General features: G+C 39.5%; 2 protein-coding genes across 12 annotated transcripts in view; both read right to left on the bottom strand.

Annotated features, from left to right (window-relative positions):
* Window positions 1-4,153: 4,153 nt before the first annotated feature.
* On the bottom strand, window positions 4,154-14,079 carry LOC148879214 (E3 ubiquitin ligase PARAQUAT TOLERANCE 3-like). Of its 2 annotated transcripts, none has more exons than XM_088960671.1 (15): window positions 13,050-14,079; window positions 12,486-12,585; window positions 12,121-12,205; window positions 11,854-12,020; window positions 11,655-11,734; window positions 11,495-11,560; window positions 10,811-10,967; window positions 10,562-10,710; window positions 10,026-10,190; window positions 9,645-9,947; window positions 9,273-9,314; window positions 8,600-8,855; window positions 8,333-8,452; window positions 7,515-7,593; window positions 4,154-5,073 (listed from the first exon to the last, which is right to left on the bottom strand). In XM_088960671.1, exons 1-15 carry the CDS (start codon window positions 13,213-13,215, stop codon window positions 4,399-4,401), a joined length of 2,610 nt encoding a protein of 869 aa, XP_088816797.1. In that variant the 5' UTR covers window positions 13,216-14,079; the 3' UTR covers window positions 4,154-4,398. The 2 variants fall into 2 exon arrangements, with proteins under 2 accessions (XP_088816797.1, XP_088816798.1); XM_088960672.1 differs by having other exon boundaries at window positions 7,515-7,590.
* A 3,456-nt stretch (window positions 14,080-17,535) lies between these two features.
* Window positions 17,536-22,252, bottom strand: part of LOC148879213 (uncharacterized) — a 30,973-nt gene continuing 26,256 nt past the window's right edge. For 5 of the 10 annotated variants that reach the window (XM_088960675.1, XM_088960673.1, XM_088960678.1 and 2 more), the window contains 3 exons: window positions 18,280-18,318; window positions 18,103-18,194; window positions 17,536-17,952 (listed from right to left, as the gene is read on the bottom strand). In XM_088960675.1, coding sequence (XP_088816801.1) covers window positions 17,838-17,952; window positions 18,103-18,194; window positions 18,280-18,318 — 246 coding nt within the window. In that variant the 3' untranslated portion in view covers window positions 17,536-17,837. The remainder of the gene's footprint in view (window positions 17,953-18,102; window positions 18,195-18,279; window positions 18,319-22,252) is intronic. The other 5 variants (XM_088960680.1, XM_088960676.1, XM_088960681.1 and 2 more) reach the window with 1 other exon arrangement.

Raw genomic sequence — 22,252 nt, 5'->3', positions numbered from 1 at the left:
CAACTACAGACTGGTTCAGGATTTTGACCTGAAGTGCTTCAGTGACAACTATAGACTGGTTCAGGTTTCTGACAACTTCTAGTAGACTGTAAATTGTGCCCGAAACTGGGCCTCTAGCTGACTCCACGATGCTATGGAGCGCAGGGGTAGTGTATGAGAGTCTTGCACATCAGGCCCACGGAAGATCCATGTAGCATCATTTGAGCTTTCAGGGCCTCGACGTGGTCGATAGGGTCAGTGTTCCCATCGTATTTTTCCAACTGAGGTGTCTGCCATCCTGTGGGAGGCACCTCATCAACGATCTCTTGGATGAATGGTGGTTCTTTGACAAGGTGAGTAGTTGGTTGCACGGGCTGATCTACAATCGACGCCGTGCTCCTCTGGATTTGGCTACGCTCCAACTCTTCTAAGCATTGTTGGAGTTCTCGAATTTCGGCACCCCTATGGACCAGAGTCGTGGTGTATGTTGCCCTTTCTTTCTTAGGGCGCACAGGGCGGTCTTTCACGGAGCTGGATTCGGCGATGGAGACCACGTGAGGCGGCGCCCATCTACTGAGCCTTTCTTTGGCGGATATCCACGTGGTTTGGTGCGTCCTGCTGTTGTTGCCAGGTTCGCAAGAGCGGACAGAGGGGATAGACTTTCTTGTTGTGTCCTGCTTTTCTTGATTGGACTACACTGCCCCCTTGTCAGCACAGTGCGCTTTGGGGTCCTTGAGGCGAGGATCATCTTTCGTACGTGTCGGGGAGTGAGGCGGGATGACCCTGTTGGACGATGTCATGGATCCTAGGTTCTGCATCATCTCGAAGATCTTGTCGACCTTCTCTTGTATCGCCTAGAATTGCGTAGGGTCAACTATGGCTAGGTGTTGCTAAGTTTCTTGGTGTTGAGAACTGTGGCAGCAAGATTCCTAAGATGGGGATTGGCCTGTTGATCGCTTAGAATGGTTTCTCGACATCTTGATCGCTTTCTTGATTGCACGGTGAGAGAGATTTCGAGAAAAGCTTTTCGTGTGTTTCCCACAAACGGTGCCAATTTGATGCTGCTCAATCCGAGGTGGTGCACAAAATGAGGAAAGCAACCAGATAGTCCTTACCAATAGGGCGGAGCCGAGGTGGAAGGACACAACCGCGCTTCAAGACCTGTGATCAAGAAAAGGAAGTCAAAGGCCCAAGGATCCCCAAGTAGGCACTTCGACTCTCAAGTCAGTAGAAGGTGGTGGATGATTGGGCCAAGCAATGAGGATGCTGGTCTGAGCAAAGTAACAATATGGGTGTCAGAAGTTCGACCCCTTACCTTGAGCATGGAGTACCTTTTTATAGCTGAAGATTCGTGTCCTGGTCGGATTGGGCTTCCAGGCTTATCAGGATGAGGTTAGCCACCAAAGTATTTGGAATAAAGTCCTATTCTCCGGCGAAGTTGTCTTCCTTACTCCTCTTTATCCATAGATATGCTTATTCGCGTGACGCATACCTGACGTGGCTAAAAGGATAAGATGGGGGGCCATAGTAATTGCATAGCCCAACATAGGCTACGGAGTCAATGTATGCCGTGGAGTTGACTGAGCTATGCTGATGTGGACGGGTGATCGGGCAATGACTAGGCAACCACATGTCTCTCAGGAACAGCTCAACCATAACCCGAACACATACCTTGAATTCAAATTGGCAAAGAACGGAAAAGGCCTCAACTTTCTCCTAACAGTATGTAAGGTTTGCCAAAACTATGGGTGGAGATATCCAAAGTTTGTATCTGGATCCCTAATTGCCTCACCAGCTGTATATTAGAGTGATTTTCAACCATATAAATAACCGTAGGTTCACCTTGCAACCATCCATTATTGTTGCCATCCATGTTAGTGGGTCAAGAAGAGGCACATTACCCTAGACCGGAGGAGAAGATGGATGGGTGGAAATAGAGATGGATGAGTTATTTAACGACATAGGAGAAGATGGGGAAGTGAATATGACTATCATGGAGGTGAAGCGTGGTCACTGGATGTCTGGTCTTATTATCCAAGGTGGCCTCCAAGGAAAAGAGATTAGGCCTAAATAATACAAGGCTTTTCTTTTGCTCTACTCTGTATATACTATATACCTTTTCATTTCAGTGAATTTTACGTATGGGAATTGAACAAATAATATAAGGCTTTTCTTTTGCTCTACTATGTATGTACTATATACTTTTTCATTTCAATGAATGTTAAATATGGGAATTGAACAAGTACGTTTTGACAAAATCAATGTCAAATTCATCTATATCATCTATGCTTGTCATCCTTGTTGTTGATCCATTTGTGCTCTATGGATTCAAAAATTTCATCAAAGATGGAACAAATTTGATTGCAAGCCTCAAAATCTATTAAATTATTGTTGGTCAGCTTCACATCATTATATTAGAATTAAATAACATTGGGAATGTTTGATTAAAAATATTGGTGTAGTTGTTTACTGATTTCTAGTCACCATTTAAAATCCTATATTTATAATATTATACTTCAAACTGCTGCGCAGGGGTGAAATAAGTACAACGAGAGTTGCAGGGGTGAGGCAGGGTTACGGAGATAGCTGGAATACAGCACTGGCGAGGGTTGTAGTGGCAAGGAGGGTTCTTGTGTGGCCGGAGTACAGTAGCGTGTTGGTGGGGAGAGAGAAGAACCACGGAAGAGAAACTTGAATAGGTGGCCGGAGTACAACAGCGTGTCGGTGGAGAGAGGAGAATCACGTGAGAGAAACTTAAATCGGCAAGAGATGGAACTATCGTGGACTACAGCGGCAAAGGGGCGATGGGTGGAGAGGGGAGGGAGAAGAAGAGACGAACTCAGCAGTATTCAGAAATGAAAAGAGTGAGTGGGTACGAAGGGTGAATGGGTTAAGCGTATTTGATAAATAATGAACTTCATACCGCCCTTAGAAATAATTTGAAATAGTTTTCCGTTAGTTTCAAATATGCTGGGCGAAGAGAACGTGTTCAAATAGGATTAGACGGGACAGAATTTTCTGTCCCTAGGAGACAGACGATCCGGACTCCACTTACAGTATCTTGTTCTATTGTTGCCAAATTATCATCTGTCAACGCCGAGATAAGGGAATCGTTCCAATCTTTTTACAACGAATTCTACATTCTGGTGTCTGCAAATTTATCCATTCCCGCTCTATGGGATCTCTCTAGAGTTCCCATATTTCTGTTATTCAGCATTACAGGCCTGGCTTTTTACCTTTTCCTTTTTGGGTACTCCTCTCAATGCAAGAACTAGCAAGAAACCAAGAATGAGAAATCACCCCTAGCATAGTAGCATTGGAAATACCGGTCGCGAATTTGCGGTGATGTTACACGGTTGATTCCACCGACTACCATGATTTGGATGATCCTTCTCCATTTGTATCCTCTAATTTGGGTCTTGGTTTTTAAACTTTAAAATGTGATAATTCATCACCCAAATTTTCAAAATGTGACAATCTATATGTTAGTTTATCGTTAAATAACATTTAAAAAAATATAAATACCCTCTAAATGTCATTTAATTTTCTTTATCAACCATCCAAATGTTGACAAAAAATAATCGCAAATCCTTGTTCTTTCATCCAAAAAATTGGGATCACGTGTAAATAGACATTTTGGTGACCTCAAGTTTCTTAAATAGAAAAAACAAGGATTTGAGACTTAATTTTTTGTTAAATGTTTAGATAATTGATAAAAAAAATTAGATTACACAAGGACATTTGTATCTTTTTCAAATGCCACTTAACTAAATTATCACATTTTGAAAATTTAGATACTGAATTCTCATATTTTAAAATTAATAACCAAAGTGACACTAACCCAGAATACAGGGTACCAATTGGGAATATTCCCTTGAATGAATGCTGCTGCGTCAAGATGTTTATTCATCGTGTTCCCAAAGTGAAGTTTTAAGCTATATTTTTATTGTATGTTCTTCAATATGAGGCAGATTACTTAAATAATTTTTTTGGTAAATAAATTACGAAGTTGGAAAAAGATTATTTAAATTTAGAGTTTAGACCGCGGATTCACTTTAGTTTTAATTTCAGCCCCAAAACCACTTACATTACAGGCTTCCCTTTGCTATTTATCCATTTTGATTCTCACCCAAACCCAATCAGGATTCATGACTGCCTATATCGAGACACAACATTTTGGGAAAGATTGCACTATTATCATTGAGATAAGTAACAGCGACATGAAGGAAGCGTTCTGCATCTTCCGTCTATTAAGATTATTACAAATCATTTACACACAGAGAGAGAGAGAGAGCTTACTTATCTTCTCCCCCACATTTCCACTCCGCCACATTTCGGTATCGTTGATGGAATTTTCGAGAGGAGATGACAGAACTGATGGCGGACAGTGCAGTGCATTCCTTGCCGTCAACCGTCAATCTATCTACTGTGCTTGCTGTAGCCGCGTTCTCGTTCGTACTCCCGGTCATGGTCTTTCCCACGATCCCGATCTCTTGAGCTCCTCGAAGGTCGGATTTCCTCTTCCCACTCGTCCGAAGGGGGTGGCGGTGGCGGCTCGTATCGTGAAGGTTTTCTCTTGAAGTGCCGGTCTTCGTCACTGGAGTCGTGATCGATTACGCTGCTGCTTCTTCGAGCCCCTCCCACACTCGATACAGAAGTTGCCTTGACCGGTGGTTTCCAGTCATCACGGTAGCCATTCGACGAGGACCTGTGATGAGTGGAGGAAGCAGGAGGCTCATAGTCCTTGTACCCGTTGGAGAGATTTTCGCTTTTCTCCGTCGTAGAAGACGACAATTTCCTCTTCTTACTTCCTCCCTCATCAGGGAAGCTGATACGGGAGAAGACGCTGCCTTTCTGTTTCCTGTCCGCCCCCGCGGCTGCCGCCTTGGCCGATTCGGTTGTAACTGCCGCTGGAGTGGCTTCATCGTGATGATGACGGTGGTGGTGATAATCATCAGCTCGACTCCTCTTCCCCAATCGAGCTGACTCGATCTCCCGTGAGGAACGTTCCGGACTTGACGCCTTCTCCGATCGGCGGTGTTGGTAGTGGTGATGGCGATCCCGGTCCGGGCTCAGCGATTGAGAAGTCAACTTCTGTAGCAAGTCAAAGAAAAAAATATATATTTAGAACAAACCTCTCAACTAATGACAACGAGACGACCATAGCGAACCACGAGTTAATTTTTGACCTACCCCAACCCTTTATTTCCCAGCATTTTCATCCTACCGTAAAATTTGAGCAAAACTTGACCCATTAGAAAATGAAAACCACTTTTACCATTTACTTTAAAATTAATCAAAAACAAAATCAAAACAGAAACAAAATTTTCACCGAGAAATTTCAGTCCAAGTTTTTTGAACCGAGGAACAAATTTTTTGCATCATTTTCATCCTAACGATACTGGGCATAACCTTTTATTACTAATAATAATTTTAATGCTACACTAATAACGCAAACGCCACTCAGGTTTGGACAACCACCCAAATGGGTGCATTGAAGAGATGGGATAAACCAGTAGGCAGTAGCAATTGGCAATTAAGCAAAGCCACAACACTAAGGGCCACCACCCAGCACGGATGCCCGCCTAATGTAAAGCCAAAGTTGCCAAAGCCCCATCCTCGTGGCAGTATTGCTCCTTTTCACAATTCTAAGCCAAAAATAACAGGTGAAAGGCATAGAAAGACATAATGCTGCATTTTGACCACATAACGTGTGCGATCAAGATTTAAGGTGTAAAAGCTTTTCACCTCTTTGCCCTTCCCTTCAGTTTCAGGATTCGTGAGTCCGGGGATAAGTACCATGTAAAAATGGACGAATTAGGTAAGTACCAAAGCGCAAATTCAGACCCCATTAATCACTCTTACATGACCCAATAAGTTGATAAATACTTATTTGGGTGGAAACCACAACATTAAACACTCATTGGTGTTTGGAAAATAAATCCAAAATAAGTGCCGATTTTAAAAATAAGTGGTTATTTTTTTAAGCCCAAATTTCCAATTTTTTTAAGTGCTTATACGATAAACATTTGTTCATTTTCTTTTTCAAAAGTATCCCTAATTGAATTTTCAAATACCACTTATAAAATTATCCCTAGTTGAATTTTATAAAAGTACTTCTATAAAAATATTTTCATAAAAATACTTTTATAAAAATGCTTTCGCAAAAATACTCTTATAAAAGTACTTTTAGAGAAATACTTTTATCCATAAAAGTGTTTTTATAAAAGTATTTTATAAAAATTAGTTTATTAAAGTGCTTTTATAAAAGTACTTTCATAAAAATGCTTTAACAAAAATACTTTTATTGAAGTGTTTTCATAAAATACTTTTATAAAAATATTTTTATTAAAATACTTTCATGATAACAGTACTTTTATAAAAACATTTTAATAAAAATACTCTTACAAAAGTGATTTCATAAAAGTGTTTTTCATAAAATTACTTTTATAAAAGTGTTTTCGTTAAAATGCTTTCATAAAAATAATTTAGTAAAAATACCTTCATATTTTAAAATTTTGAAAGAAAATGAATGACCAAATAATCACACATGCTTATTTAAGTGATTATTGGAGAAAAGGACTACCAAATGCCCAATTCGAAACAAGTGCTTATTTTACAATATGTTTATTTCCCCACAATGAATTTATGTTAACATAAAATGGATTTATTTCCATCTTGCAATGAAAAGGTTCCCGGTTTTTTTGTCCATTTTGTGTTGAAACAAATACACCTTATTATTCATTCAACAAGATATAGATGCCCACCACACCAACAAATGTAATGTTCCACTTCCACACGGTAGAATACAACAAGGATGTGGAACTGGAAAAGTGAACATACATAGGAAGGGCAATGTGAACATAAAACCTCGAGGATGACTAGAGTTGAAGTTGGTTAGTGGCAGGTTTTGATTTTGGGAACGGATGCAATCTTTTATAGCCCCACCACAGACCTTTTGAAGTGAGGACTATGGAATCAAAATCTGAAAGCCACTTCTGACCATAATCCTATAAAATCCTGAAAAATACAACAAATGACCCCATACACCCCATTTAGGTTTTACTTATGGCAGATTCTCTATGGTCCAACTCAACAAAAAATCAAGAATTTTGGACCAACTCTCCTGAGCATTGAGCAATGTTAGCAGAGCATCAAACCAGACTTCACACCTCAGGCATGGTTGGACCCATGAACACAGGTCCCACCATGTCCATTAGTACGTAGAAGTCAAAGGGTTCTTGTTAACTATAGCCAACCATTTGCCTACACAATGCTATACCACTAATCAACCTAAAGATTTATACCCAATGGAATTTTGTAATCCGGTGGTTTCATGTTTTAGGATGCTTTGATTTGAAAAGATTGGCAAATCACAGCACCAGCAACAAAACGCCTTTTTCTTTTTTCCAATGATGAAAAAGAAAAAAGAACAATTTCGTTTTCTTGCCAACCTTTCTGTAAACATGAATAATATCAACCTGCAGTACAGAACCATAAATGCAAGGCAAATTTAGACGACAAAAAAGACATACAGGTTTGGGTTTCATTGAAGAAACATCACCACTGTTGCTCACTTCTCTACCAACTTCACGTTCCTTGGAACACTCCCTGCTGCACAAGAAAAAAAGAAGCTTCAAACTCAGATACGGAAAAACATTAAACATCATATTACAGGTCAATTACAACACCTAAGCAAGCAGCCAACAACCAGAAAATCACAAGCAACAATGGATAAAAAATGTAGCGAAGAACAGAATTTGACAACATTATCAATTTCCATACTGTTTAATCAATTAGCTCCCACCAAATGAGGCATGGTTCGGATAAAAGGGACCTTATCAGTAATTTCATCTTCTCCAATTTTTACCAGAAAGAATCAAACACAACTTCCTTTATACATGAACACCCACACTTTTGGTGCTTAGGAGTGGATTTTTCCATGCTGCAAGGAATGAAATTTGATGTGGAACACAAGAAACCCTTCTAGATGCAATTGCAATTTACATCCACATTCACCAACTACCAAAGAAAATTGATAGAAAAAACACCAAAGAGTTGGAAATACACATTAAAAGAACCTCTTGCTCTCGGTCTTCCACATACAAATAAATCATGGGGACCAAAGAATCTCATGTCATTTCAGAATCACACAAAATAACCAAGACACAACATACATCTCCAATGTGATTAACTGTAAAGCTTAGGGGAGTTGCAGGAAAAGGCACAGAGCATTATGAAAAGAGAAATGGTCAAAGAAATTCCAAGGAATCTTGATCACACGGGATTGCACTAGAGCTGTTGCACGAAAAGGCAAAGCAACCAAATAAATTTAGCGAGAATGATAACTTACCTTTCACCACGTCGTTCAATTTCACGCCTTCTCCTTAGGTCAGCCTTCCGAGCCTCAAATTCCTCTCTGCTCATGACTGGGGGTGCAGGAGTTGAGCCCATAGCAAATTCTGCGAGGTCCCTGAAAATTTTCAAGTTTCACAAACCAATTAGACTTTTGGCAACCCATTTGCAAGCCAAATATTAACTCAACAACCCCAACACCCATCCCAACAAAACAAAAAAGAAAATCACAGGAAGAAGCACAACATATCTTTCATTAAAATACCTCTGAGGTGGTACAACAGGCAACATATATCCCTGTCCTCCTAGAAATGGATCTTGTGGCAGCATTCCTCCAAAGGGAACATCAAATGGCCCAGGGGTGTAGCCCATATATGGCATAGTACTAGCATAAGGAGCCACATATCCATCCATCCCAAGAGGTAGACCAGTCCAATATGGGTTATAGGTTGAAGGTCCAAGAGGCATCATATAGCTTTCAGCTGCAAGATCCTGAGAGGCTCTCCACTGCATGTCTGCAGCTGCAACACAAATTACTAACAATTAATAAAACTTAGTAACCAAGAAAAGCAAACAAGGAAAAGTATGACTAGTGAAGATATTAAAATTCCTGTGCAAGAGCACAAACACGCACATAAGTAAAAAACGAGAACTGAACATTCCTGGAAAATCAAATTTATGCTCACTGCATGCGCACGTTTTCCATATTCTTGTAATAGCCTTTTTCTTGCTTGTAATACCCCCTTTTTTCTTTTAATAAAAAATTTCCCTTTACCATCAAAAGAATTTCTTTTTTTATTTTCTTCATTGACCACACATTAAAATATTTGCTCAAGATTTTTTCTATGTTTCATGGTCAATACCCAAGAAGCAAGGACACTGGAAAAAGATTTATACAAAACAAGATCAGGAAGAGATATGGGGTACAAAGCACTAACCATTTAGAGGTAAACGGACTTTCTTCTTCTTCTTTTTCTTTCCTGAAAACCCAGAAAATAAAATGTCAATATGTAAATGATCCTTTACCTAAATTCAAAAATTATAACCTTATGGACTTCCTGTTGTTAGCACTAGTTCCTGCAAATATTGGTAAGTAGGACATCTCTTAAATGAATTAGGGAAAAAAGCCCACTCACAAGACACCATGTAAGACAAACAGATTACAATCAGAAGAAATGAAAAGGTGAAAAAGTCTTCACGGCCTAAGCATCTACAAATTGTGAGACTTAAGAATAGAAAAAGTAGAACTGTTCATTGTCCAAGGGCCCCAGGACAAGTAAATATGACTTACAAAAGAAGACAGTTTTTACCTGGCTCACCAGCAGGCATCTTCTGTTGAACTTCCTCCTCAACAAGTGGAGCACTTCCCTGAGATGTTGGTTCCTTCATACTTATTGACTCATGTGTGGCTTCTGATACATCAACAGTTCTTACAGTCTTTCCTTTCTCTATGGACTGTTGCGGAACATTAACAACTGCTTTTCCTTCATTTGCTATCTCCTTGGTATCTGGAGTGTCATATTTTTGTGGTGGTGGAATGTTCACTCCCTTGGAAGTCGCAGAAAGAGTGGGTGATGGGGCTTTTGGTTGTGGGATGCGAGCAGACTCCATATCTGAAGAAACCCAGTGGGTATGATACACAAAATTTGAAGACAGTTGAACCAAAAAGAGAAACATTACTAAAAGCAAACCTTGAACTTGCAACATGCTTCCTGCATTTTCTGTGCTACTGTTATTTGACTCCAAAATGCGGTTGATAGTGTCCCTAAGTGTCTTATTAGGCAGAAGATCATCTGCAAGTATGTTGGTGGCCCCACAAACACACATTGGCTTCGAAATAATGTGGTCCCTGATGCCTATTTTTAATAAGAGTTGGCATATTTTAGAATCTCTAGACATAAATTTTAGACAAATTAAAAGAACAGTAACAATGATAATCAAGACTATCTTTCCCACATTGAAGAGCAAGATAAACGTTATTAGTTACAAATACAATCATCAAAAAGTTATATGATGACCATTTGAGGTATGAAACAAATAAAAGGATCAAGATAATGCTAGTTTGAAGTGGCCAGATCCTTAATTACTAATAAACAGTTGCAGATGCATCCAGTTTCTTGATATCTTATGAACAAATTAATACATACAACATAGCCAGCAATCCCTATAAAAAATATAAAAGGGAAGAATGGAAGGGGAGGTAAGTGAGATGGACCAGAATCCTCACATTTATCACAAAAACTCTTAAAACAGCACTTGCTTGTTAGTACAGCATCTTTCATTACTTCCTTGCATAATGGGCAGCGGAGATCTGGTGGAAGATCACTGATTGGTCGAGTGGTGGGTAACCCTTCAATTTCCTTCTCAAATGCAGCCCTGTTTTGAATTCAAAAGGTTGTAGGTAACCATCGAGCCTATAACAGAGCTTTACTATAACAGAAAGGTACAAGATTAATAAGTTGAATAGATAGCTTACTCATTTGGCTTCAAAACAGCAACTGCACCACTTGGCAATGCATAAGAACCCTCTGGGGTTGCCATTAACATTGATTTTGGAATACCAGTTGGAGGTTTTACTCTTTTAATATCATAATTAGGATCACCATTTGTAGGGCAGTGCTGAATAAAATGACCTGGATGGTATCAGATCAAACAATGAGTTCACTTGACCATTGTAGTAGTCATAGCAGCAGTAGCAGTAGAAAGAACAAACACACAAAAAATAATTAGCATGGTCAACAATGATGAGTATACAGACCTGTAATGATATGCAAATATGATCGCAATACAAAAAACAAAAAAATGAAAAAAAACATAGCATGGTGAACCATCAAGAATGCAGTATTGCAAGACAAAATAAAGCAATAACTAACAAACACTCTGTAAACAAACACATTAATAAATACTCCATACTTTGTTGAATTTTAACATTATAAACCTATTGAAAAAAATTTTGAAAGATTATCTTTGTTACTTACATCTTCTAGGAAAAATGGCATTCAATGTATAATTTGTATCAAACAAGCAATGATAGAAAGAAAAATGTCAAATAGAAGTGTCCCTCAAGAATCCATGCAGTGTCAGAGCCAAATGTGTATCTGACACAGATACTTCATCCATTTAGGAGAATCCATGCATCACTACAAGAATGTCAACTTACCAGGCACCTTGCATCTGTGACAGATATAACCAGCAGGAGGTGTCTTTCGCTCCAACCCACCACGACCTTGCAAAAAGCAAGTTATCAAGCTCGCCGGCAATAATTGGCATAATTCTTATGAAATTCAATGAACTCTAACAAAAATAGACAGAAGAATTACCAAAACCCCGGCCACCCATCATTCGTCCACCCATACCCCTCCCAAATCCTCTACCAGGGCCAAAACCCTCTTGGGTTTGCCTGCAATCAAATTTAGAATTTCGAAAGGATTATATTAGTGAAAAAAGAAAACACAGTGCATGGACAAGTGGTACCATATTATCATATAAAGCAACATATGACAAGGGAAAGGGTCTCACCGCTGCCAGTCCAAGGCTGGCGTGTCAATTAAAGCTTTGATCTTGCTATCCTCATCAACTTTATTGGGAGCAGGAGCATCCTGCACCAGATTGCTCGATTGAACTGGTGGCACTTCAGGAATGGCATACAAATCATTACCAAATTCGTCCCATTCCGACTCCTCAGGCTGTAAAGTCCAAATAAGTATTACAAGAATGAATCAAGACTAGACAATGAAACCATGCAAGAACCAAACCACATCAAAGTAAAATGATGATAATGCTTACAAATCTCAAAGCAGGTGAATCTGCAATAGGGAAGCTACTGTTTGCTGGTGGAGCATCCTCTACCTTATTCTCTACTACTTTCTGCCTGCAGCAGAACAGACAGATAGCCCATCTCAAACAGAACCTAGAACTTTCCTCACAACAACTAGCAATGAAGAAGATATTGACACTAGCACAGAATGGTTTACAACTAAAAGCACAAAAAGGCACCACTAAAACAAAGAGGATTGATTTAATCATTTAACCCATACAAAACTAAGAAATATTGAAAGACAATACGTTATAAAAAATACAAAAATTAAAAAAAAAAAAAGAACAGAAAACAAAGAACGAAATGATCAAAGATTGAAGGTGTGAGGCTGTACTCATCCTGCTCAGGAACAATGGGCATGCGCGGCCGTCCAGGTACTCGACGTACTAAAACAGAGGTATTTTTGGGTATCAACATGTCTTCAACAAGGTAGTCTGAAATCGCAAAGCAAAGAATGAAACATCTATAAAACACTGCAGAGAGATCAACCCAGCCCATGTAACCATACATAGAACAAGTGAAACGCAATCCTTGGAACCCAAAGTGGGACCTAGAAATAGCAATAACTCAAGATATGGATCGTAATAATAAATTGATCCCACATTTGACATCCGTCCTCAAAATAGATCCAGCCAATTCGGCCCTCAAACTTAGTTCCTTTTAAATTCATCATCCCATCCCTTCTAAGTTCTAACGTCTTGGCACTTGCATCCAAGAACTCCCAAACACAAACTACCCCAATGCTACCGAAACACCAACCAGTAAAAGAGCATGAGAATTGATCTACCTGGATCCAAGCCTAAAAAGATACAACTAATAAACCCCATGACTTAACAAATTGTTTTCACTACACGCAAAATGAATATATGAATCAATCAAAAAATCTGAAAGAACCAACCTTCATTGGTTTGAGCGTTGGAGACCATGAGGTCAAAATCGGTGCCCCTGCCCAAATGCTTGGATTCAAATATTTTTTCTTTCAAATTCGCAACTGATATGAAATGACCGTCGATGGGAATAGAGTCGTAATCTTTTGCACTTTTAAACTTATAATACACAGCCATATTCCTTTTCTTTTCACTCTTCTATAAACGTAAGAGAAATCGAGAAAAAGAAATTGGCCAAAGAGGAGGGGAAGAAATTCAAAGGCCGTAAAATAAAAAAGGCCTGATCTTAAACTCAAAAAATAAAAACAGATAATGAGTACAAGTAATTATCTCCTTCCGGTTGTCTTCTATAAGACAAACAACGATCGCACGAACACACAAGATCTATTCAAAGTGGAAGGTTCGTCCTCCAAGAACTCAAATTTGTGAAAATTAGAAACTTTCTACTCGAATCCCTCTGATGCTGTTCTACCAAAAGAATTCTTCAAATCTTGAAGATCGGACGAAGCCTCTAACGAAAAGTTGGTAGATTCTCCGCCGCACCCAAACTCAACTGATCGTCGCGAGTCCAATACTTTCAAGCAGATCCAAATGAATGAAACAAAAAACCCTTCGTTTCAGAGAAAGGGGAGCCAGACGAAGCTGTAATTGGACATCCAAAGTCTGGAGATTCAAAAGATCGCCATGGCCGCAATCTTCACGAACCGATCTTGACGAATGAATTCCGCCTCGAAATTAGATCCATGGCCCGGAACAACGAACACAACCTGATTCGGCGACCGCAGAACCCCGATACAAATCCACATAAACAAAATAATATCTCAGGTATCCGAATGGTCAAAACCCAACGTGCAAAGAATTTAATTTTCCATTAAGATAATAAAAAACGGTTCAGGATTCCAAGCCCTAGAAGAACCGCGAGAGAAGATAAGATGAAGAACAAGGGTTAGGTTTTCCTCGGAGAGGGAAATGCGTGTTGTTGCAGAACAGAATGGGACGGAAACGCAGAGCACCAAGGGTTACGGTTTCGCCTTTCTGCCAAGCCAAAGGGAGCCTTTCGTATATAAAACAACTGATAACTGTGGTTAAACCAAAGGGACCCGGTTCCGGTCGGGTTCAACCATCTGTTTGACGTGAGAGATAGAAACCACGCGGCACGCGTAGACTTTCCAAAAAAAAAAGTGCATTGAATGACCAAGAGGTTTTCTCAAACCACGTAATCTCGATACGTGGTCCCAGGTACAGGGAATTGTGTTTGTGTGGTGAATCATGATTGTCGCAGTTTTGCGAGTGGAACTGTAGACGTCTTGAAGTGGTCCTAACTCAGGTGCCAAACTGGCCTGCACCATGTACCAAATTGGCCTTGCGATTTCTGACCTGCCGAGCTTACCAAAATTAGAATACATCAACCGTAAAGCACTAGAGCTTGGGCCTTGCAGAAAAAGTTAGGATTCTAAATAATACCCAACCGGGATGGTTCACATCACAAATAGGACCATTTCAGAGGATCCAACCCAGCAGATGAAAACGAACAATAAAAAGTAGGATTCGTTTGGTTTGAAGTCGAAATCAGAATCGGAATCAAAATTAAAATTTAACGGAATTGGAATTAAAATGGCCTATTTTCATAGTTTGTTTGGTTCAGACAAAATTGGGAATGAGAATTGAAATGAGTTAAAATGGAATTTCATTCTAAAATAAGGGGGAGGGAATGGCCATTCCCTCAAATGGGGAATGACATCCCATCAAGAATGAGAATGGGATTCCAATTTCATTCAACCAAACAATTGGAATAGGAATGCCCATTCTAATTCCAAATCTATACCTCTATTCCCATGGTTTTCAAAATCGGATCAGGCTAGACGGTCGAACCAGAAAAACGAGAACCAATCAGGTGATTGGTTTCGTTTTCCCCAAAAAGTGGATTTCCCCCCAAAACCGTTGATTTTGGTTAGTGAACCGCTGAACCAGGTGGTTAATCATTCAAATAGTTTTGACCGTTTTTTTATTTTTTTGTCAAAATGGGCCAAACATTCAATTCGAACAATCGGACTGTTCAACCCGATAACTGGACCCCTAACCGATTCAATCACCAGGTCGGTTTTAAAAACCACGCCTATTCCCATGACCAAATGGGCCCTAAAAGATAAATTACATAATACAACCCGGAAGTAGTTAATTATACACAATATTTACCTCCCTCAGCTTTCATATACCAACATTTTGCCCCTTATGTTACTATTATCTTATCTTCAACAAAAGATTTTCATTTGACTGTTATTATGCTTGTTAAGCATTTCTAAATTTCCATACTAACCTTTCTTTAATTGTTATGTTCTTGATGCCTCATAATTTCAAAGTTCAAACATTTTCAAGGCTCTCTATTCTACCAAAACGGAACGGCAAAACAAGATTCATGTAATTGGCACCATATAGTTAGGATAAGACTTAAATGATGATGATGAAAGCTCTCTTCTCTCTTAAATCTTCATTCAAAGCTCTCAGGTACATGCACAACTTCGTATCCATTTATCATCTATTTTTTCCAGTCAAATTGAATCAAATTCAAATTCCATATCAATTAATTTTAATTGATAGAGTTCAAATAGGAACCTTTGTATATCAATCAAATAGGAATCAAGGTTTAGAAGATGCAAATTTGAAACAGGATTCATGTAATTGACCCCATATAATTGGAACAATGTTTAGATGATGATGATCCGCATCAAATTCAAATGTCATGTTCTCATCAAATTGAATTCAAGTGTATGTATATTCCAATCCAAATTTGATTTGATCCATTTGTAGCCCTATGATGAACAAGTTGTGCAGCAAGAAAATGTCAGTGAGTTTATAGGAATAGGACACAACATGAGGGCACGGCAGCATAAAGGGGTTATTTTCACGAGTCCAGCTTTAATCAGGGCAAAGACCGTTCCAACAGCCTCAACAGCCTTTACACCCTTGCGTTGAAAATATCTCCGCAGTTATGTGATTTATTTCATGGGAGACCCAATGCAAGGTTGCAAGGGGCTGATCGAAGGGTGCAAACTTGCCCTGATAGAAGCTGAACTCTATTTTCACCAACCAAATAGTAAAACAGACAGCAAAAGACCGTCAGAAGGTTGTGTTCTGTGTAGATGAGGGTTTTACTTTGGTTCTACTATGTTCCGGCCACCTCATTGATTTTTATATTTAAACCCTAAATTCCTAAACCTTATAATCAAAGTGTTAAATGCATATGATCAGATTTATGCCCTTCGACCAGGTAAAGTAATCCCCGTCTTGATTTTTAATTTTTTATATCCAAACCCGAAATCCCTAGATCTTATAATCAAAGTGTAAAATGCATATGATCACATTTATGGCCTTCGACCAGGTAAAATATTCGCCGTAGATGAATTGGTCACTCAATACCCGTCCCAAACTCCAGGCATGGGATCAAAACCGCATTAACTGTTGTAGTCTGTAGACTCTCTGTGGTCAGTGTACGCACCCTGCTCTGTCGTCCGTCCCCACCCTTTACCCCCCACCCCCGGTACCGTATAGTGTAATTTGTATGTTGTAATGTCAAAAGAAAATAAAGTTGTGGCCAATAAGAAGAGGCTTTTTCAGCCACAAGTTGGGCCACCAACACGACAACGCGTGCCCTGTTGCTGAACTTGTGTAGCAAGTATAGCCAAAGTCGACGTCCACATCAACTTTCTAAGTCGTAAGTCCTGGTTTTAACTTGAGAGCGCAGAGTAAGCTTAACCGGTTAACCCCCAAATCCAAAAAAAAAAAGGTTAAAATGCTTCAAAGTTCAAACTCACCAGGGAGCATTACTATTATTGGATACTTGGATTGTGATTTTGATGAAATCAGCTGATGAATATTGCTGCTACAGGAGCTATTCTCGCCTCGCGACTCGTGAGTCATGATTGAATGCCAAAGGTTGCAGAACGACAGCCAATCGGTGGTATGAAGTCATGACTGTCATGGAAGCTTTTGGTCTTTATTAATGCTTTTCATTCCAAGTGATGGACGAAATGGAATGGTGTGGACAAAAAAACTGACCTCGAAGTGACCTTCCAGACCCTACTCGGACCATATTTTTGAGTCTCATGCACTAATTGTATTTGTACTCCGACCATACAATCCTTTTCTGGATGATCTCTTGCCACTGTCCCTGCACTTGAGGTCTACTGACTTGCCACGGAGAGCTTGCAGTTAACAAACTTAATATAACTGTTTTTTTGTTTGTCATAGGAAGCCAGCTGCCAGGTGATATGGGTCTTAGCAGTGGGCATGTGGTCCTCCAGCCAAACAGTATTATGCCATTCCTTTCCTCCTCCATTACTGCCCAAAGCCCCAAACTTTGTTTCAAACAATATCCCCAATTCCCCACTTACCACCATTTTATAGGAGCATCAAGCTATCAGCTATATCAATTTCAGAGTTCCCTAATAAAATGTTTTCTTAGGAAAGAAATAAATACAAAGAAAAAGAGAGTCTGAATTACTGGTCAGAAGATAGTTCTTCTATTTCACGATTCAAGATCCATCAGAGCCTGTTAAATGACACTGGTTTTGCTGATAGCAGATCTACTTCCTCTAAAAATTGCTGTTACAGTACAAACATAACCACTTTTCACTAAATTTGAACACTTCAGACCTGGCCATAGATGATTTTAATCATCATGGTTAGTTGGTTTTACTTAAATATGAAAATAAAAGAAATTGCCACATGACAACTAAGGAGATATGCAAAACAATATGCGTTGAATGGGGAAAGGACGGAGAGAAAACGGGAAAAACAGTTCAGACGTCTGTCAAGATCAATGATGAGACAATCATAACATATGCTAGAAAGAAGAAAATTGCTATCTGGATGAAGAATTTTGGATTTTCCCTCATGTTTGGTGATGTTACCGCTCTGCAACACAATTTGTTAGTTGTTTAGTCAAAGAGGGGGGAGGAACATAAAGAAAACGGAAAAGAAGAGAAAAAATAAACAAAATATATAGCATAACCATTGACTTGGTTAATTTTTTCCATATCACTGGTTAAAAGGCACATAAAGAACCTTGCAACACGTTGAGAAAAACGGTAGAAGGGCAGACTCTGAAGGAAGACTATGCCAGGCCCTGTCAGAACAGCTGTTACTAGGTTGTCACCCTGCATGATGAATACTTACAGTTGAGCACATTGAACTTGCATGTCATAACTATAATAAACATATACATGTTAACTTGGATGCAACCATGAGCCTTGAACTTGCTTTGAGACAACCATGCCAAGCCTGTCAACCATATATATGAATACAGTTATATGCAAGCTACACTCGTATATCTGTGTGCCTTAACTCTAAATATTACTGCATATCAGAAATAGCTTGTAAGGGTTGTTGTATAAACATGGCTGATGGCTCTTGATAGAGCACAATGGTGGAACAAGGTTTGTGTAGCCAACCCCAAATAGTTGGGATTAAGGCTGAGTTGAGTTGAGTTGTATCAGAGATATCTCATAACAGAGTGAAAATAACACACATAAGAAGCCATTGTTGATCAAATTTTGAACTCTATTTTACAACACAACCAAATAGAATCAGCAAATTCATGTCAACTGGGCATAGTAGTCTTTACCACCAACTTAATTAAGAGAAGTTATTCCCAGTAGTAAATAGCAGAATTTACTTGAAAGTTATTCCATCTCTCATTTGGAAAATGGCAAGCAAGTCATTGAAGCCAGTTGATAGGAATCAATCAGCAACCTTGAAGACATATTCTAGAAAGAAGGCCTTACAACAGGTCCTGATATGACATAGTAATGGTACTTGGGATTTGGACTGAATTGAACACCAAGGGTATTTTTGCCATTTTATAATTTTTCTGTAGGGTCCAATAATAGCGTTTGATTGTCTATTTATAGTTTGTTTATGCTTAAAATTTCAGAATCATTGCATAAGTAGGATTAGAGTTATTAAGTCTTCTTTGAATTGAAATAGGATGTGACAGCTCAGTTTGAGTCCTACTAGGATTATTTTTTTTATCAGTGAATATTCAGATTTATTAAATCAAAGACAAAGATAGTACAACTTAGGGAGAGGCACGATATGCTACCTCCCCTTTAAAGAGGGGAGATGGAAGAAACCATCAACCCTTTAGTAACATAACAAAGGAAAAAGAAAATCACAATGAAACCCGAGTAGCCCCTAGTTTAGCAAGATAATCAGCCAAGGCATTAGCCGATCTACCCAGCCACTGAACTCTAACTGTCATGCCCCTCAATAGCCATTTAACCTTTTCTAAAATATCCTTAAAGTTCCAAGTGACAGTACCCGGGTCAGCCAACCATCCTACTACCACCTTGGAGTCTCCAATTATTAAGTTTTGCACTCCGAGTTGATAGGCAATCTGTACCCCTTGTGCCGCAGCTAGGAGTTCAGCCCTCACAGAATCTCCTATTCCCACTGGTCCCGAAAAAAAGGAAATGATGTTGCTGTTCTCATCTCTCAGTACACCGCCAATCCCAGACGGTCCTGGGTTACCCTGACTACTTCCATCAAAGTTCAGCTTAATAAAGCCCTCCATCGGCGAAGTCCAAGTTACTTGGACTCTAGGCTTCCTAGAAGAAGTGAGGGCAACTACAGACCAATTCCAAATTAAATCCTCAAAGGAATAATCTTCAAAGAGCTTTAAGGATTTCATCCACAAAATAGTCCTTGTAACAATACACTCTTTGACCTCAAGAATGCTTCTTTCCTTCTCTTGAAAAATTCCGGAATTTCTCCCTTCCACATAAAGGTAGAAGGGGAAAACAACAAATTTACCTCAACTGGCAAGTTCCACCTACATTCAAACAAATCAAATACCCAATTCCAAATGGCTACAGCAAAAGGACAAGAAATCAATAAGTGGTAACAGTCCTCATTCTACGCTTTGCACAAAATACACCAGTTAGGAGATAAAAACAAAAAAGGTCTTTTCTTCTGCAAGTTATCCAGCGTATTGATTTTACCCAAGTAAACTTCCCAACATAATACATCAATTTTTGGGGGAATAGGCCTAGACCAAACTTCCTTAACTGGGAAAGCCCGAGGAGAAGAACTGGAGCAGAGGGAATTAAAGAAAGATGCACAAGTAAACAGCCCTTTCGGAGTCAAAGTCCAAATCCTCCTATTAGGATTTAGTGGGTCCAGGCAAGCAGAATCAAGTAACAATAGGAGCTCAGAAACTGATAAGGATTCCTCATCCCTCAACCCTCTATAGAATCCAAGGTCCCAATTTGTCGACAAAGGGGTATACGGGGGCAAAAGAAAGGAATACACAGGTTCTTTTTTATAAAGGGAAATAGAGAAGAGAGAAGGGAACAGATCCTTAAGGGGAAAATTTCCCACCCTAGTGTCTTCCTAGAAAATAACACGAGTCCCAGAGCAAGCATCATACCTTACAAAGCATAGGAACTATGGGAGGATGCCATGAATTGACTTCCAAGGTGTTGCAAGAGTTGCCCGTCTGGATACCCCTGCATCCCAGCCATTTCCAGAATAGCCATGGATACTTGCCACCACTTCAAGCCATAACCTCTCCCTCTCTAAAGGCCACCTCCACAACCACTTACCTAGAAGGGCTACATTCTTGAAAGGGATATTCCCTATTCCTAATCCTCCTTCCTCCTTTGACTAACTATCTCCCATCTAACCAAATGATCCTTCTTCTCTTGCCCCAGCCCCCACAAGAAGTCCCTCGTCATTTTCTCTAACCTCTTAGCTTCCCTAACAGGAATATTAAAGACAAATAAAAAGTAGACCGAAAGATTAGTAAGTGTGGATTTGATCAAAGTCACCCTACCCCCCATAGAGATATAATTCTTTTTCCAGCTTGCCAACTTCTTTCCAAACTTTTCCACAACAGGGATCCAAAAGCGGCTTTCCTTTGGGTTACCTCCTAGGGGAAGACCTAGATAAGTTAAGGGCCAGGAAGAGGTGGAAAACTGTAAGCAACCTGCAATAGCCTTTATTTCTTGAGCATCCATATTGACTCCCATACACAACTTTTTTCAAAGTTGATTTTTAGATTTGAGGCCTTTTCAAAAAAAATTAATTAAATTCTTAAGGTTCCCAACCTTCCTCAAATCGCTTCCTTCACAAAAGATTATAGTATCATCTGCAATCTGAAGGTGAGTCACAAACACACTAATTCCTCCTATTCTCCAACCACTCACAACCTCCTCCACGTTTGCTTTTGATATCAATCTACTTAACACATCAGCAACAAGAGTGAATAAAAAGGGGGAGAGTGGATCACCTTGTCTTAAGCATCTACAAGCTAGGAAGAAATCCTTAACTACTCCATTGACAATGATAGAATAATGGCAAGAAGTGAGACAACCCTTGATCCACTTGCACCATCTTTCCCCAAATCCACACTTACTTAGCACCTCTAAGAGGAAGCTCCAATCCACCATATCGTAGGCTTTTTCAAGATCCAATTTGCAAACAAAGCCCTTCTTACCTGATCTCTTCATCTCCTCCACACATTCATTAGCTATCAAAATCTGATCTACTATTTGTTTGCCTTGTACAAATGCACCTTGAGCTTGACTAATTAGAGAGGGAAGTACCATTTCAATCCTCAAGGATAAGACCTTAGCCAAAATTTTGTAAACACTAGTCACCAAGCTAATTGGTTTGAAGTCCTTAGGATGCTTAGCAACAACCTTCTTGGGAACAAGAACTACAAAAGTAGCATTGACTCCAAGGCTAACAACATGATTATCCTCAAACTCCCTGAGGACCTCAAATAAATCATTTTTAACTATGTCCCAATAATCTTGATAAAAGGCCATCGTGAATCCATCTGGCCCAGGAGCCTTAGATCTATCCATTAGGAAAACTTCTTGTCTGATCTCTTCCTCCTCAAAATTTCTTTCTAGCCATCCCCTCTCCCTCTCAGAAAGACGTAGCCAGTCTAGACCATCCACTTCCACCCTACAATCAAGAGGCCTTCTCAGAATTGACTTAAAATGATCTACAAAGCATCTGGCTATCTCTTCTTGAGAGGAGATTTCCTCGCCATCAATCTCAAGTTGTTCTACAAAATTTTTCCTCCTCCCATTGGCCATCGCATGAAAAATTTTGTGTTCCCATCTCCTTCCTTGATCCATTTAAACCTTGATTTTTGCCTCCATGAAATCTCTTCTCGTAGCAGGATCTCTTCTAATTCCTTATTTAA

This window comes from Nelumbo lutea, chromosome 1 (assembly GCF_056320005.1).
Source record: "Nelumbo lutea isolate HS-2025 chromosome 1, American lotus-T2T, whole genome shotgun sequence".
Classification (NCBI taxonomy): domain Eukaryota; kingdom Viridiplantae; phylum Streptophyta; class Magnoliopsida; order Proteales; family Nelumbonaceae; genus Nelumbo; species Nelumbo lutea.
The sequence above is the reverse complement of the archived record's forward strand: the minus strand, read 5'-3'. Positions and strand labels throughout refer to the sequence as shown.

Coding starts and splice junctions, on each gene's coding strand:
- LOC148879214 (XM_088960671.1), bottom strand. CDS start 13,215: ATGGCTGTGTATTATAAGTTTAAAAGTGCAAAAGATTACGACTCTATT. Junction 12,021..12,120: donor ATTCACCTGCTTTGAGATTT/GTAAGCATTATC, acceptor TGGACTTTACAG/CCTGAGGAGTCGGAATGGGA. Junction 8,856..9,272: donor AGTCCGTTTACCTCTAAATG/GTTAGTGCTTTG, acceptor TTTGTGTTGCAG/CTGCAGACATGCAGTGGAGA.